Source organism: Micromys minutus (assembly GCF_963924665.1).
Source record: "Micromys minutus genome assembly, chromosome: 29".
NCBI lineage: Eukaryota > Metazoa > Chordata > Mammalia > Rodentia > Muridae > Micromys > Micromys minutus.
The window spans coordinates 25,726,920-25,744,921 of record NC_137964.1 but is presented as its reverse complement, the minus strand read 5'-3'; the positions used below and the strand labels follow the sequence as shown (position 1 = coordinate 25,744,921).

Here is an 18,002-nt window from a genome sequence, read left to right as displayed (position 1 = left end):
TGATTGGGTTTGCAGTACCAGATGGGAAGTCCCTCCTGTGTCTCGGGCTTCAGATCCAATCAGAAAGCACTTGTAACCTTCAGGCCAGTATGTGTGCAAACCTGGCCTGGCAGGTTGGTATTGTAACATGCAGAGCTCACTGCTGAGGACTTTCCTCTCCCAGTGGCCAGCGTAGCGCTCTCAGGCGCTGTGGAAGTCTCCAGAGTGATAACTTATTTTGAGGACCCCAAAGTTCCTTTCCCTGAGCAGTTTCTCACAGGGAAGTATCACACACCTGACACTTTCTTTTAATAACCCACACCTCCTACCGGCAGCACTTAGGTCTACCCAAAGTGCGAAGTTTAAAATAAGTTTAAGGCCAGAGTCCAGAACAAGGCAAGAATTGGTTGTAAATAAGGCTATTTTATGCAAGTACCATGAACCCAACTTTATTAAACAGAAAAAAGTGTTATTTATTTATTTATTTATTTATTTATTTATTTATTTATTTATTTATATTCTTACTCTAGTAAAGGAGACGTTCAGAGTCCCTGGTTCCAGGCTCCAAAGGTTCCCCCCCCCCAACTCTTTTAGTTACTCTCTTTGGCTTTCCTCACATTGGTAGTTCACAGAGTTCAAGCATTACTTTAGCCTTTGGTTTCCACTTAAGCTCTGGAATGTTCTCATCAGCCTGACTATGTCTTATGACCTCTGTGACCCAGTCACTATGGTCAAGGTGATGATGGCAGTTTGCAGCCAGCCTTAGGTCACATGTTCATGGAGGATAGGGATGAACAGGAAGTCGTAGTGTTGTCCCTACCCAGCCACCTGGAGCCTCTATGCGCTGGAGAACCCAAGAGGGAGAAAACTGAGACTATATGTCAAAAGGGGATGCTGGACAGGCAAAAACAATATTATTCTCTATAGCTTTGTCCCAACAGAGCCAAAACTAGGTTCCACATCCTGGAATGAAGCTGAGAGGGCTCCTGGTACCCCTTCTCCCCTTATCTGCTACTGTTGAGGTGTCAAGAAACAGTACCAGAGATTTTGTTCTGTTTTGGTTTGGTTTGTGAAGCTGTTTCTCTGTGTAGCCAGGGCTGTGCTGGAACTTGCTCTATAGACTAGGCTGGCCCTAAACTAGTGGATTCACCTGCCTCTGCTTCCTAATTGCTGGGATTAAAGGTGTGCACCACCCACCGTCTGACATTTGTTTTTGTTTTTTTTTTAAACTTCAGCCAGTTTTCTTCATCTTTTATAGATTATCAACCACTTTAATAGATTATTGTCCATTGCTGTGTCCCAGTGCCTCCCTCCATGTCCAATACCATAATTACTTGCTAATGAACGGCTGGGTGGGTGCCCTTCCTGTAGCCTGAAATTTCCAGTCCTCCAATTTGGTGGAGAACTAAATACTTCCCACAGCCTCTGATGAATGAATGAATGGATGGATGGATGGATGGATGAATGATATAGACAATTCTGTGTGTACTTCTGTGATAAAGACTGGGATACTAAAGTAATTATTCAGCCTCGTAGTAACTTCAAGTCTCTTCAGGAAGCTACAAACATGGTTGCTCAAGAGCTGACCAACACTGGCTCCAAGCCAACTGTGCTGTTCATTCAGTCTCAGTTTCAAGTTTACTGATGGGGGATGGGGATGGAGGGATTGACTTCTGCCATGGCAGTCACCAAGTGCTACATTTGAGGCCCTTTCCTGCTTCTCCCTTGCAAAGCAAATTGTCGGATGTTAGCATATCACGGCACAAAGGCAAATATACAGTTCTATCAGTGACATCATAACTGCCCTTCTCTCAAGAAGAGAGAAGGCTTCTTGGAGAAGCTGCAGGCCTCATGGGTAACTGTGGAACTTTACTAAGTTACTAAGTTACTTTGGGAATGCTAGCCCAACTTAGTAACTTGGTTTACTTAGTTACTTAGTTTAGTAAGTGACTGTACTTGTTTCTCTTCACTCAAAACTACAAAACCATAACCCTCCGGTCCATGCACTCTGTCACTGAGGTCACGGATGCTCGTCTTTCTCTCCCAGGCCTGCACTCTTGAGGAGCGCCGAAAACTTCACCGTACTCATCAAGAACAATATTGACTTCCCGGGCCACAACTATACTACGTAAGCATCTCACATGCCTGGCTGTCCATGTTTGTTATCTGCAGAGGAACAAATGATCCCAGACCTAGGAGCCTAAAATTAAAAACGCTTCTTCTCACTTTCTATGGATCAGGAGTCTAGAATGTGTCTGGGCTGGGTGGATCTGGCTCTCGTTCTTTCCAGTCAGACTGAGCTGTCAGTCAGAGGTACTTTTGGCTCTAGGCTTGACTACTGCAAAGCCCCTCTCCAGCCTCACCATGTGGCTGGAGCAGGAGGGCTGAGTTTCTTGCCCAGGGACTGTTTTGAGCATCCTTAGGACATGGTGGGTGCTCCACTTGAGCAAGCAATCTGGACAGCAGCAGGTTACCAAGGGCAACTGAGATGGAGGCAACAGCCTAGGGAATGCTGGCCCACCAATACTGTAAAGTGCTGATCGTTCTTAGCACAGTGTAAAAGGACATTCTACAAGGGTCTCCAGCTGACAAGGGGGCGGCCTCTCTACCTTTGTTGTTGATCAATGTCAAGTTCAATGCTATATTGGAGGTTGGTAGCAGCTGAGGTGGAGAGATTTATACCATGGTAACCAGAAAACACTATGTATGTATCAGCCATTTATTTTCCTTCCGGTTAGAGAGGTGGCTGTTAAAGCATCCATTTGTTTGCGATTCTGCACAGGAGAAACATCTTGCCAGATATGAACACTTCTTGTACCTTTCACAAGACTCGGAACCCTCAGTGTCCCATCTTCCGACTAGGGGACATCTTCCAGGAAACAGGAGAGAACTTTACAGAGGTGGCAGTCCAGGTTGGTAAGGTCTTTGGATAGTGAGTTTCATGGGGGTGTTGAGGGAGGGTGGAGGTTGTCAGATGTCAAGAGACAGTGTCTAATGGCAGAGGCTGACATTTTGGGTTCTGAAGTCAAGGCTCACATTTATATTCAGTAAACTCTACCCAGTGCCCAGGGCTTTACCTGCATTCTTTCAAGGATTCCCACAGTCCTGAATGAGCTACAAGGCGCATTTCTCCCCTGATTGCTATAGCAACTTACCACTAATGTGCCAGCTTAAAGCAACAGATGTTGGGGCTGGAGAGATGGCTCAGCTGTTAAGAGCACTGACTGTTCTTCCAGAGGTCCTGAGTTCAATTCCCAACAACCACACAGTGGCTCACAACCATCTGTTATGGGATGCCCTCTTGTGCTGTGTCTGAGGACAGGGACAGTGTGCTCACATACATAATATAAATATGTAAATCTTTTAAAAAATATAGTAACATATGTCTTTTCTCTGTGCCTGGAGTAGAAGTCCAGACTCAGAGCTGACCTTCAGGGGACAGCAGCAATGCATTCCCCCTGGACGCTCCAGGGGACAGCGAGTGTTTGCGTTTCCACCTTCCCCAAGGCTCCTGTATTTATGTATTGGTTGGCAATCCCTTCCTCCATCTTTAAAGCCAGAAAACAAGCATCTTGTTTCAGTGACCACAATGACTTCTTGTTGTTTCCATTTGTTTAGGTTTTTTTTTGTTTTTTTTTTTTTTTGTTTTTTTTTGAGACAGGGGTTTCTCTTGTGTAGCCCAGGCTGTCCTGGAACTCACTCTCTAGACCAAGCTGGCCTCAAACTCAGAGATCCTCTCTTCCCTAGGCATGCTGGGATTAAAGGCAAGCACCACCACTGCCCACCTGACTTTTTGGTTCTTCCAGAACGAGTCTCATTAGGTAGCTCAAGCTGGCCTGGGATTCTCTAGCCTCCCAAGTGCTGAGATTCCCAGAGTGTGACATGACATTTGCCTGGTTGTTCTCTGTCTCTCTTAAAACACGTATCCAGAGAAGGCCTCTGATGCAGTCCCCTAGATCCCAGGCTAACCAGTTCACTTTAATCTGTGCCGGGAAGGAGTACCTGTGAGGTGAAGGCCCCAGATGGGAAGCGTGGGGAGGCATGCCTGCTGCCACCATGATACTGACCCATGTTTATGGCACTGAAACCTTTTAATGAGTATTTTTGAAACCCAAGGAGGAAGACCTTCCTTGTCATGATTACTGAGCAGGACAGTGTCTGGTGGCTGCATAAGCCACACCCAGACTTGGTGACTTCTCTTTTTAACTGTCCCCCTCTCCCAGGGAGGGATCATGGGCATCGAGATCTACTGGGACTGCAACCTGGACAGCTGGGCCCATCACTGTCAACCCAAGTACAGCTTCCGCCGCCTGGATGACAAGTATACCAACGAGTCCTTGATCCCTGGCTACAACTTCAGGTAACAGTATCAAATGTGACATCAGCAGACAGAAATGACAAGGTGCTACTTAATGCTCACTGGTGTATTTGAGTAAGGGCACACAGATGAAACTGTCAGTAACATTATAACTCACCAACATTATAACTCATTATGGCAATGCAAATGAAAACCACAATAAGATGATATTGTAGAGCTCAGCGGGTAAGGGCACTTGCTGCCAAGCAGAGGCCTGAGTCCAATCCTCAGAACACACACAGTCTAAGGATAGAACTGACTCTCACAAGTTGTGTTCTGACTTTACACATACATGCACTTGTGCACACGCACCCCCCCCACACGCGCACACACACACACACACATCCCATCCATACCTGATAAAGGTTAACACTGAAAAAAGTGATTCAACTGAACATACATTGGAATAGCTACAACTTTAAAAGACAGGAGCTAGAGAGATGGCTCAGCAGTTAACAGCACTGACTGCTCTTTGAGAGGACCCAGGTTCAATTCCCAGCACCCATCTATATACCCATTTGCAGGGATTAATCTAGTAACTTTTTATGACATACATACATACATACATACAGATAAAATACTCATAAACATAAAATAAAGATAAATTTAAAACTTACATCAACATAAAGCAAGTATTTCTCTTTAGGGGCTTCTCCCACTCTCAGGAATTCTCTCATTTTTTCCTCAATAATAAATCTACATTTACTCTGTTTACAGAGTAAATAAAATTTAAAAGTCAAACAAAAAAGCTTTGTACACAAGTATTCATAATAGTGTTATTTGTTAGCAAACTAAGAGAAGCCAATGGCAGGTACAGACAAATGAACGGATACCCTTCGGTCTATTGGTACAGGGCAAAGCTACTCAGTGTGAATAAGAAAAGGGGGAAATATTGACACATGTGCCACCTGGGAGTTAGTTCTCCAGATGTTATGTTGAGAAGCCTAAGTGGTGTGTGCTATATGACATGATGCCACTCAGATGAAGTTCAAGAATAGGCAAAACATGGCAAGATGGCTTGGTGAGAGGGGGGTGCTTGCTGCCACGCCCAATGACTAAGTTCTAGCTCCAGAATTCATCCAATGGAAGGAGACAACCACTTCCTCCATAAGTACCATGGCATGCACACAGACCACATACACATTCATCCTCTCCCCCCCCTCTCTCTCCCTCCCTCCCTCTCTCCCCCTCTCTCTTATATACTCACTCACAGCCCAACCTCTCTCTCTCTCTACACACACACACACATACACAAACATACACACACACTCTCTCACACGCTCTCTCTCACACACATACTCTCTCACACAGACTCTCACATACACACACACACTCTCTGTCTCTCTCTCTCTCATGTTCACTCAGAGTAACATTTTAAGAAGAGCAGGCACGACTCATCTCTGATGAAAGTGAACAGAATAGTGAATTCTGGACCTGATAAAAGAGTCAGAGAGTTTTCTGAGAAAATAGAGTGCTCTGAGTTGAAGGAATTTTGATGATACAACTTTTCACTTGTCAAAACTCATTGCCAGGCATGGCGGGAATTTAATCCCAGCATGCAGACGCAGAGACAGGTAAATCTTCGTGAGTTTGAGAACAGTCTGGTCTACACAGCATGTCCCCAGCTAGCCAGAGCTAGGTAGAGAGACCTTGTCTCAAAAAAACTCAAATACCCCCCACACTGAACAGAACCTTTAAGATGTTTGCACTGTTCAGACATGTAAATGGTATTTCAATAGAACAAACAGATAAATCCAAGTGGAGTATATCTCACGATGATAAAGTACTCTGAAGAAAATTAAGCAAGATAACAGGATAGAAAGACATGGCTGGGGAAGCCTCTCCAAGCAGGCTCTCCTGCAGGCATGGCTCCCTTTCTTAGTGAAGAGAGCAGGACTCTTGAGAAGCAACTTGCAAAATAAAGTGACGTCTGTGACTCCCTTTCGTGTCTACAGCCTGGACTAGCGGCTCTCAAAAAGCAGTCCTGATCACCAGCAGAGTGACTCAAAAATGCACATTCCCGGGCCCAGCCTAGATTCTCACTGAGTCAGACTGCACAGGGGCGGGCCCATGACCAGCATTTTCCCAAGTCTCCATGGGGCTCTGCTGCTCACTTGAATTTGGACACTGCTGACCCAGATGCCTATCCTCAGAGCTCCATCCTAGATCTTGGGTCATGGGCCTCACCTGGATACTTGCTGATCATCACAATACCCCACCTTGCTACCCTGACTTAGCAAACACCACCACTGGAATAAGATCCTCTGGAGACACCATTTACTTCTTTGCACATGCAAAGTATCTTAAACTTGGTGATATGCTACACAAAGATCTGGGCTATTTTTCCTGAGAAACTCAAGTGTCTGACAAAAGGTTTACAGCTTTTAAATAACACTGGTCTCATATCCCACGTGACAGCGTTGGCTGGAGCTGGGCATTGGCTTCTGTAGAAAGAGCATGTGGCTTTTGTGATGTCACTGTCCTTGCCACTCCTTTGTGTCTTTATATGTGACTGTCGTGCTTTATGTCCAGCCCCTGTTGAGACACTTGACTCAGCAGCAAGCTGGCTGAGGCTTTCTGCCTCCTCCGGGTCAGTGAAGTTTCATCCTGGGCTCGGGAAGAGGCTCTTAGTTCAGGCAACTTTTTGATCAGCCTTGCTGAACAGAGTGATGTGCTGAATAGGTGGTGGCCCTTAGCAAGGAAGAGAGGACAGGATGAATGGTCTTCCTGGCTGTCCTGGGCATTTTTATTTAGCAGGAAAACAAAGTGTGCAAGGACAGTGTGTCATTAGCCAGCATCGCCCTGGTCGCAGAGCTAAGCCAAAGAACATTCGGTCCTGGTGGGATCTGAGCTCTCCTGAGACTCTTGCGACAGTGTGACATCAATATTCTTTTAGAATAAAGCGTTGGCCAGTTTGTTATTGAATGAGCACCCGGAGAAATCTTTGGCCAAAAATAAATTATGGAGATCTGATAGGCAAGCGGACAAGTTGTTTTCAAAAAGCATCACAAAAGAGAAGGAAATGACTGGCTCTATGAGGTATTTGGGGGGAAAATATAGCTTTCTGTTTTACAGGAAGTTTAAAAGTTCACATTATGTAACTTTGGTCTTCAAGAAAAAGAGGATGGCTCAGTCAGAGAAGTGCTTGCCATGCATGAGTCCGTATCCCTAGCATCCTTATAAAAAAAAAAAAAAAACTAATGTGTGTGCACAGGTGTGTGCCTAGAACCCCAATGCTGGGCTAGCAGAGACAGGAGGATTCCTGAGGCTTGCTGGCTAGCTGATCTAGACAAACTAGTGTTCAGAAGGTTCAGAGAGAGACCAGGTCTGACTAAATAAGGTAGAGAGTGATTGAGGAAGATTCCTGATGCAGACACTGGTCTCCACACACACTCACTAACATGAAGGGATACACTATTGTCTTAGGGTTTCTATTCCTGCACAAAACATCATGACCAAGAAGCAAGTTGGAAAGGGTTTATTCAGTTTACACTTGCCACATTGCTGTTCATTGCCAAAGGAAGTCAGAACTGGAACTCAAGCAGGTCAGGAAGCAGGAGCTGATGCAGAGGCCATGGAGGGATGTTACTTACTGGCTTGCTTCCTCTGGCTTGCTCAGCCTGCTTTCTTATAAAACCCAGGTCTACCAGTCCAGGGATGGCACCACCCACAATGGGATGGGCCCACCCCTTTGATTACTAGTTGAGAAAATGCCTTACAGCTGAATCTCATGGAGGCATTTCCTCAAGGGGGACTCCTTTCTCTGTGATAACTCCAGCTTGTGTCAAGTTGACACACAAAACCAGCCAGCACAACTATAGAATATCTTCCATTGGTGAGCACCTGATATAGTTGACTTACATGTGATACAGGGATGTAAGATGCACTTCTTGGGTCCAGGACATGTATGGATACTTATTACTTCCCTTTGGCACTACAGCAGATTACTATAAAGGGCATAAGGCAGCAGACATTCTCTCACAGAGACTAGAGGTCTGAGAAGACCAGGTGTCAGAAGCCCCTCCCCCTGAAGGCCTAAATAAGAGGTCTTCTCTTGCCTTCTCCTCTTCTATGTGCTCCCAGAATCTCTTACCTTGTAACTGAATCACTCCAGTCTCTGCTTTCATCCCTGACTGGCTCCTCCGTTTAATTTATAAAGATGCCTGATAATCATGGGATGTAGGACCACCCTGAACCCAAAGGAAGCTCATCTCGATATGCTTATCTATATTTGCAAAAGCTCCATTTCCAAATAAGGTCATGATTGTGGTGCTGGCCTGGAGTAGGTACATGAGCCTAACTTCTTGGGGGTGATTATTACTCAATCCAGTAGGTGCAGAAAAGCACTTTGTCCAGTGTTCCTCACCGACTCAACACCTGCCTGTACTGAGGTAGACTCCTAGAGCTACTCAGACCTTCTGAAACCCCTCTTTGGCATCCATTCAGGTCCAGGGGCCTCCTTTTTGAATAGTCTTCCCCATTTAATCTTTGTCCTCCATTACAATCTAGAATGGCCTCAAGAGCAGACGAGGAAGACTGGATTGCCTAGTGGTTTGTTCTTTCTCCCCATAAAACACCAGCACTTTCGGAGAGGCTGCTATAAAGATGTCTGCTTTTTTTCCCATAGATACGCCAAGTACTATAAGGAAAACAACGTGGAAAAGCGGACGTTGATCAAAGCCTTTGGCATCCGTTTTGACATCCTGGTTTTTGGCACTGTAAGTCTCTCCTGGTCCCAGCACCCCCATCCTATGACTGTCTAATCATGGATATAGTGAGGAATGATAACCTTTGGTACTTAAAAAAATAATAATGAATGAATAACATTTTCTGCAAAATATTTTGTAACAGACTCTAACTCAAACAGGCTTAGGGAGAAGTTTTGTATTTTGGGGGTGGGGGGGGCTGGGAAAACTACTTAATAGAAAAATCCAGACAGAATTACAGGCTTTAGATATGGCGGAACTGAGGTGAACAAAGAAGATAATTGGGAACCTGCCTCTGCCCTTCTGTCTGCTGTTTGCTACTTTCCCGGGGTTGGCCACTTATCCACAGTGGTGTTGGATAGCTTTTGACATTTAGCAGGCTAGCAACTTCAATGGAAACAAAGTATCTCTTTGCCAGATGTCTCAGCTGAGGCTTTAGGCAGAAAGCACTGGTCCTGCTTGGCTCCTGTCCACTGCACCCATCACTACGATCAGACTCATGCTGCATGTTCAGTGGCTACACTTGGACCAGTGCAGACCTGGGCAAGGGGCCAGGGGAGAGGACTGGGCCATGTACTAAGGATAAAGTAGTTCTCCAGAGGAAAATTGGGGTGAAGGAAGGAAGTGATACCCAGGCACTCCGAAATCAACAGGTACAATAGGATCCTGTTTGCCAGCACGTGATTTTTGTCACATTGTAGCATAAGAATCAGTAAAATGTAAATCTGGGTGTGGTGGTCCACACTTCTAATTCCAGCACTCTGAAGGCAGAGGCACATGGATTTTGGGGGTTCGAGAGCAGCCTGGCCTACGCACCAAATTCTAGGCCAGTAAAGGTTACACACATAAAACCCTGTCTGTAAATAAATAGGAAGAAAAGAAGAGAAAATATAAAATATAACAGAAAAGCCAACAAGAAAACAGAAGCATGTAGACATCTCTGCTTCCCAAGTAATCACACACTACGGTAGAGCTTGTCTGAAACCCTCATCTCACGTAGAAAACACCCTTTAGTGCTCCTCCCTACTGGCCACATCTCTCTAAAACATTCTAGATGGTACAAAGGGGAGGCCTGGGGTCTTACTGCTTCTGTGACAGTGACAGTGAGCACTCAAGTGCGTGTATCAATGCCGTCCCCAGGCTCTGCACATGTTACATACAGCAACTGCAGGTTAGCAGGGAAAGGCACCACCCTGCGCTCAACCGATTAATGCTTCCTGCTCTGTTTCAGGGGGGGAAATTTGACATCATCCAGCTGGTTGTGTACATTGGATCCACCCTGTCCTACTTTGGCTTGGTAAGAGGCTCTCTTCCCCATCCTTTAACATAGTGATCCAGTGGGCTGGAGAGATGGCTCAGTGGTTAGAGCACTGACTGCTCTTCCAGAGGTCCCAAGTTCAATTCCCAGCAACCACATGGTGGCTCACAACCATCTGTAATGGGATCTGATGCCCTCTTCTGGTGTGTCTGAAGACAATGACAGTGTACTCATATACACTAAATAGTGATCTGGCTTGAGGCAGATCTCTGTGAGTTGGAGGCCAGCCATGGTCTACATGGGGAGGGAGACCCAGACTTGAGAACACATTAGCAACAAAAAGGACGAAGAAAATGATGTGGCTCACCGGCAGGGTGTTTGCTTTCTCGCAGGCCACTGTGTGCATTGACTTGCTCATCAACACATACTCCAGTACCTTCTGCAGGTCAGGCGTTTACCCCTACTGCAAGTGCTGTGAGCCCTGTGCAATAAACGAATACTACTACAGAAAGAAGTGTGAGCCCGTCATGGAGCCCAAGCCGGTAAGGCAAGCTGCTTCATACACACACACACACACACACACACACACACACACACACACACACACACAGGGCCTTCCAGGTGGCTAAGAAATGTGTGGGAAAAAAAATAGGCCACAATCACAGTTTGATCCCTAAGTTGGTGGGTTCCTTGACAAGCCGAACACCTGACTCTCTGATCCTTGGTTTTGAGAAACAAGAGATGTGAACATGGAGACCCTCGATACCCAGGGACACAAACTGCCTTGTTCCTGTTTCTGTCGTTTATTACATTGGCACAGCCCACCCCCTCCTCCCATCACCCCATGAAACCCAATGGCTTCAGAGAACAAATCATTTGTCAGTTAAAATATTAAGTAATATTTAAACAGGGATGCTTTACATCCCAGATTTTCCATTTTCCAGTACTTGTCTAGAGAGACCGTCATACTAGTACGTGTGTTCAGGATGTTCACTGAATTTTTGTTAAATTACTAATAGTGAACAAGGACCAGGGAATAGTTTTTGACAGGGGATTTGCTCAGCACGAGTGAGGCCTGAACTTGATCCCCAGTATTGCAAAATATATAAATAATTAAGAGGAAAAACAAAACAAAACACATCTACTCAAATGGGCGAATAGTGAAAGATGCCATGAAAAAAATCCATAGTGAATGATCAATCAAGCCTAGAGCCGAAAGTACCTCTGACCGACAGCTCTGGAAAGAGCGAGAGCCAGAACCACCCAGCCCAGATGTTGTAGTCCCCTGATCCATGGAGAGCGAGAAGAAGCATTTGTAATTTTAGGCTCCTAGGTCTGGGATCATTTGTTCCAAGGCAGATAACGGACACAGATAGCCAGGGCTACACAGAGAAACCCTGTCTCTAAATAAAATAATAAAGAGATGAAGAAAATAAGGAGAGAATAAGAAGGAAAAAAGAAAAGAGAGAAGAGGGTGCAGGGAATGAGGAAGAAGGGGAAAGGAAAGAGGAAGAGGAAGATTAGTTCACCTTTGTAACTAAAACTCTCACAGCCTGTCTGGATGTGTAAAATTTATTAAGCCCCACCCCCCCCAGAGTCTGCATCTGGGTAAACTCAACTGAGTAGAGAGCTCAGCACTGGAGCGTGGGTACAGGACCGTGGGCAGGATGACTCTTCAAGTCAACGTGTGGGGGGGCGTGTCTTTGTCTGACTTCTCTTTGGGTCTTTAACCCTGCCTCATCATGTGGTAAATGTGATTAGCAGATGCGTTCACGCATGCCTGAAGAGGCGATTCTTGAAACTTCTGTACAGAAACAAACTTTTTTAACCTTCATTCTCTAGACGTTGAAGTATGTGTCCTTTGTGGACGAGCCCCATATTCGGATGGTGGACCAGCAGCTGCTTGGAAAAAGTCTGCAAGTTGTCAAAGGCCAAGAAATTCCAGTAAGTGAAAACATTGAGTCTTTTTTTTTTTTTTTAAGGAGATTTTGCTCTTATATATAAACACTTGTAGATATTTATATAAATCACAGTTGATGAATGTTAGCAAAATAAACATACTTGTGGAACCAACATCCAGATTAAAAAATTAGTTGTTTGGAGACCGGTCGGATGCCTCAGAAGGTAAAGGCAGTTGCTGCCGAGGCTGATGACCAGGGTTGGATCCCTGGGACCCACATGGGGAGGGGAAAAACCAATTCCAGCAAGTTAGCCTCTGATCTCCTTACAATTGCATGTGGTACATATGCATGTGCACACACGCACACACACACACATACATATACATACACACAAATCCAATAAAAATGATTTAATATTAGATGATTAGGGGTATAACTTATAGTAGAGGTTTTTTGGGGGGTGAGGAAGAGTTAGTTTGGTTTAGTTTGGTTTTTCGAGACAGGGTCTCTCTGCCTGCCTGCCCTAGAACTCCCTGTGTAGACCAGGTTGACCTTGAAAATGAAGTTCCACCTGCCTCTGCCTCCTGATTGCTGGGGTTTCCTAGTAGAGTATTTATCCAGAGAAGAGACAGGGATGTTGTGGTAAATATTTTAAAAGTGTAACTTTTTATCCCGAGCTTTGCCGGCTCCGGAGGGGCCATCTGGCACTATGGGGATCTCTAACTTGGCGATCCATGCCGCCTCTAGGAACTCAGGTGAGATTCACTCCACCGCCCCTGTTGCCGGATATGACTGCACAGCATGTTTTCACTCACTTCCCCTGGGTGTTGCCAAGCCTTAGACACACCCATCCCAACTTGTGGCGGGCTTTATGCTCTCTGCCACTACACCCTTCAAACTCATGTAAGTAGTCACATCAAAGAACACACTAAACTACTCTGATCCAATAGGTATAATATAATTTGCCAACCTAGATACGTCAAATGATCTTGTACAATTCCATCCCTTATAAAACATTCCTAACAACCTTATTTATGAAGAGATGCACTGAGAGAAACATACACATCTGCCTCTAAAAAAGACTGAATATTCCAAAAGTCCCTTCTGTGCCTCTACTAAATTGCTGTCTCCCCTTCAAAATGGTCCTCATCTTACATTTAAGGATTAGGTTTTTGTTATTGCTCTTTTGAGACAAGACTGTGCAGCCTTGGTCAGACTGGAACTCTTATGGAGACCAGGTTGACCTAGAACTCAGAGATCTCCCAAGGGCTGGGATTAACCAGTTTGATGATTATTTTTATTGATTCTGGAATTTTATAAAAGTTGACCTGTACAAGCTGGGTACAGCTGTCTACAGCTGTAACTCCAAGACATGAGAGGTTGGACCCAGGAGTTCAGACCATCTGGCAAACCGGGTGAGACCGTGTTACAAAGGAAGACTGAACAGCGTATAAAGACTCCTTATACACACTGTTTACAAGAGCTACCTCACTGTATATGGGGTAGTTCATTCTCACTTTTGTATAATTTCTGCTTTGTAAATATTCCATTTATTTGCCCATTTCATCACAGAGGGGCATTTGGGATGTTTCTAATATGGGGGAACTAATGCCAATCACACCGTAATGGCAGACATCCAGCATTGTCAGGTGATCACCTGAGTCTCGGCTGGTTCAGTGTCAGTGGATACTAACAAACAGCCACAAAGTGGCTGGGTTCATTTGTGCTCCCCACAGTTCTGGTCCTTGGGCACCTTTACCAGTCGTATTGATTTCCTGTGGCCATAACCAGGGACCACAAATGAGATAGGGCAAAACATCAGGCTTATTCTGCTAGTCTGGGCATTGGTTCCCCCTGGAGGCTTCAGGGGAGAATCCTCCCCCAAGTCCCAGCATTGGCTAGGCCCCAGCAGGCTGCCACACTAGTGTGGGAAGCAAAGACCTCTACCTCATTTCCTGTCCCAGCAGACAGCCAGTCTAGTTCATTCTCTGCCACAGTTTTTGGTGAGCTTTTAAGAATGTGGTACCAGATTGAAGAAAATTCCATCTCATCTTTAGATTGTCAGGAATTCTTATCAGGCGTGGATTTAGAATTTTTAAATATTTTTTTTTTCTTTTGAGACAACCGGCGAGGTTTTCTTTTTTCTGTGATGTGGTGAACTTCAATGCCTGATCAAAGTTGGGGAATCCTGGGGCTTGAACTTAGGGCCTTGCAAATCATAGGTAAATGTAGCACTACTGAGTCACACCCCTCCACATGTTATTTTGGGACAAAGCCCTGTTGGATTGCTAGGGAAGGCCCAAATTGATGATCCTCGGCTTTCCAGGCTGCTGGAACTGACACACTTACAAAGGCTAAGGTATGTGTGCAGGTATGTGTGAATGCACGTGTAGGTGCGCAGCAGAAGCTGACACCACTTGTTTTCCTTAATTGCTCTCTCTATATTAGTGTTTTGAGACAGAGTCTCGCTGATTCTGCTAGACTGGCTGGCCAGCGAGTTCCAGGAATCCTCCTGTCTCTGTGTCCTTGGCACTGGGACCTGAGGTGCACTGGGCTCAACTTGGGATGTAACACGGGTCCTTATGCTTGCGTGACAAGTGCTTTACCGACCGAGCCATCTCGTCCTTTCCATTTTAATGTGATGTTAACCATTCTTTGCAATTATTAATGGATTTGATTACATTATTTAGGATTTTTATTTAATAGCTCATCTTGGGGAGAACCTGATCAAAATTGTCCTTTCTTGTAATGTCCTTGTGGACTATGGGTAGAAAGTGAACTATTTAGCTGAGTGTTCCGATACATCTCTGTAATCCCAGCATTTGAGAGGCACAGACAGGAATATCAGGAGTTCAAGACCAGCCTTACATAGTGTTTGGGATCAACCTGGGCTACAAGAAACTCTGTCTCAAAAAAAAGGTTCCCATCTCAGCACAAAGTTTGGGAGTGCAACCATTTACCATTTTATGGCACATAATTCATTTATGTTCCATACGTTCCAATGTTATTCAGGCAAGGGCAAGGTGACCAGCCCCAGAGTGCCTGTGTCTTCTCAAAAAGAAATCCCATATTCTTCAAGAAGCCTCTTTCTATCCCCAGTGGCCCCTGCTAACTACTCACCTACTTCCTACTGGTCTGTTTCCTCTTGAAATTCTGCCTAAGATGGGTCATGTACCATGTGACCCTTTGTGTCATTTCTGTCACTTAGCATTGTGTTTCCAAGGCTCATCTACATTACTGTGTGTGCCCGTTTCCATCTGTCTTGTGGCTCCATAAGTATTCCTAGACAGACAGACTGCCTGGATAGATCACGGTCTGCTTACCCACCCACTGGTTAGTGAATGGATGCTAGGGTTGCTTCGGCCTTTTGGCTATTAGGAAAGGTGCTAGGTTCACGTACACAAACTATTCAACTTGAATGTATTTGACTCAGGTCTCCAGCCAGGAAATAAAGGCATACGTCACAAAGACTAGACATGGCCATTCTGGCAAATTCTTTGGAAGATAACAAATGGTTATACCAGTAGAGAGAATCTGGCAGGCAGGGAGAGAGTAGGAACACATCAGTGAATATTTCCTATCTGCTGTGTACCAAGCGCTGTTCCAGCACCAGGGAAATGCAGCAACTAAACAGATTTTCCTGCTTTCCCATGGAAGACAACAGTCCACAAGGAAACATACTAACTAGTTAGATCTTCTCAGAAGGGGGCCCATCCCATAAGAAGGCAGCCCACTATCTTGAGGTGACTGGAGACTCACCCAGGGAGAGACACACCTTCAGAAGGCAGCCAGGGCAAGGGGCTCTGTTCCAGCTGATAGCTGCTTTTTCTGAACTTCATTTCCCAAAGATAAACATCTAGACTAGGAGAGGTTCTTAGCAGGCTTAACAGCAGCCCAGCCCTGATACAGACGTCTGATAACTGGTATCTGCGCCAGACGCTGTCATTTTGAATGCGATTACGTGGGTTGGTAGAGTTGTTGCTGATGGGTCTGGAAACTTGACTTTTTCAGAGACCCCAGATGGACTTCTCCGACCTGTCTAGGCTGTCCCTATCTCTCCACGACTCGCCCCCGATTCCTGGACAACCTGAGGAGATGCAGCTGCTCTGTGAAGACGTGGACCCTAAGTCCAGGGACAGGCCAGGCTGGTGCCAGTGTGGAAACTGCCTCCCGTCTCGACTACCGGAGAATCGCAGGGCCCTGGAGGAGCTGTGCTGCCGAAGGAAGCCGGGACGGTGCATTACCACCTCCAAGCTCTTCTGTAAGCTTGTGCTGTCCAGAGAAGCCCTGCAGCTCCTCCTGCTCTACCAGGAGCCCCTGCTGGTGCTGGAGGAAGAGACCATCAACAGCAAGCTGCGACACTGTGCGTACAGGTGCTACGCCACCTGGCGCTTTGGCTCCCAGGACATGGCTGACTTTGCCATTCTGCCCAGCTGCTGCCGCTGGAGGATCCGGAAGGAGTTCCCCAGGACGGAGGGGCAGTACAGTGGCTTCAAGTATCCCTACTGACAATATGGCTGCCACACTACGGTGGCTCATAATACAGCTTCTCTCGGGAAGACCTAGAGACACATTTTCAGCCAACGGGAACTGAAGGTGCCCTCCCTCTTAAGCTGTGTTGAAGACCTGACTGGACCAATGGCAAGCACCTCATGGATGAGAAACAGATGCAGATCTGAGCCTGCAGCCTGACCCTGGACTAAAATGTGTTCGTAGGCTTCTCCTCCTATACGGACATTCCCGACCTACTTTCTCTGAACTAGCATTTCGGAGATGATGAAGGCATTCTTTCCCATCCATGTTTACGTGGCTCCAGGGATGCAAGGGTCCAGCCCTGAAAACCTAAACCTTTTGAGAGCTGAAAGTACTCTAAAAAATTAAACAGGGCCACAATTATTTGACATAACCCCCCCACCCACACACACACAACCCAACCGTCAAGACCCAAAGGTGTTTTCCTTCATCATTATGGGCAACTCTGGAGGCTTCATCCAGTAGCAGACGTGACTTTGCACCTATTATTTCAGGCCCTGGCTTTAAGGGGGTTAACAGCTGCCAATTCCTGTCCTTGGAATGCTTGCTGAGAGGAAGCCAGGCAAGTTCAACTATAGGAACCTCTCTGCTGTGAGGAAGCCCAAGCAGCTCCAGGGAGATGTAGCCAACCTGAGCCAGCTTGTCAACTCTCAGTCCAGTCACCTCACAGGGAGAGGAGCTGCCACTTTCAGGTGATTCCACACAAGACTGAAACTGCTGGGGATGAACTGCCCAGGACCTGGGTTGCCACAGGACCACTTTTCTGCCTCATCATTACATTTGGGGGAAGACGGTTGGCACATAGCAATAGGCAGCTGGTACAAGAGATGCTGACTGAAGCCCGGAGTCACTACAAAATGTAGTGACTAATTCTACTGGGCAGTTATAAGAGGTCACATTGATCAGACTAGAAGCCATCAAATCTAACTGTATAGAAGATACAGTCTGACCCTCATTGCTATCCTATGGTTCCAAGTGACTGCTACTGTCAGAAACCGGTAAAAGCAGCCCCCTGTGCCTTTAACATCCTGGACCGTACAGCTGATGAGGCCGAGGCTATCTGAATTCTACTTTAGAAAGCAGCCCACGCTGCCAGGTGCGGAGTAAACCCACGCTCAGAAGGCTGACTCGGGAAAGTTCGGTGTTCCCAGCCAGCCTGAGCTACATTGCAAGATCATGTCTTTTTCTTTTAATTTGTTTTTATGTTTGAGTGTTTTGTGTGCACCGTGTGCGCGCCTGGTGCCTGGGGGTGGGGGTGAGAAGAGGGT

At 46.0% G+C, this 18,002-nt stretch overlaps 1 protein-coding gene across 2 annotated transcripts in view; it reads left to right on the top strand.

Moving 5' to 3' along the window:
* P2RX7 (purinergic receptor P2X 7) overlaps positions 1–16,710 on the top strand; it is a gene marked incomplete at both ends in the record, with an annotated part of 33,163 nt that extends 16,453 nt beyond the window's left edge. For both annotated transcript variants that reach the window (XM_080940732.1, XM_080940733.1), the window contains 8 exons: positions 2,027–2,107; positions 2,762–2,891; positions 4,203–4,339; positions 8,964–9,054; positions 10,274–10,339; positions 10,693–10,842; positions 12,143–12,244; positions 16,213–16,710. In XM_080940732.1, coding sequence (XP_080796858.1) covers positions 2,027–2,107; positions 2,762–2,891; positions 4,203–4,339; positions 8,964–9,054; positions 10,274–10,339; positions 10,693–10,842; positions 12,143–12,244; positions 16,213–16,710 — 1,255 coding nt within the window. The remainder of the gene's footprint in view (positions 1–2,026; positions 2,108–2,761; positions 2,892–4,202; positions 4,340–8,963; positions 9,055–10,273; positions 10,340–10,692; positions 10,843–12,142; positions 12,245–16,212) is intronic.
* Positions 16,711–18,002: the final 1,292 nt, after the last annotated feature.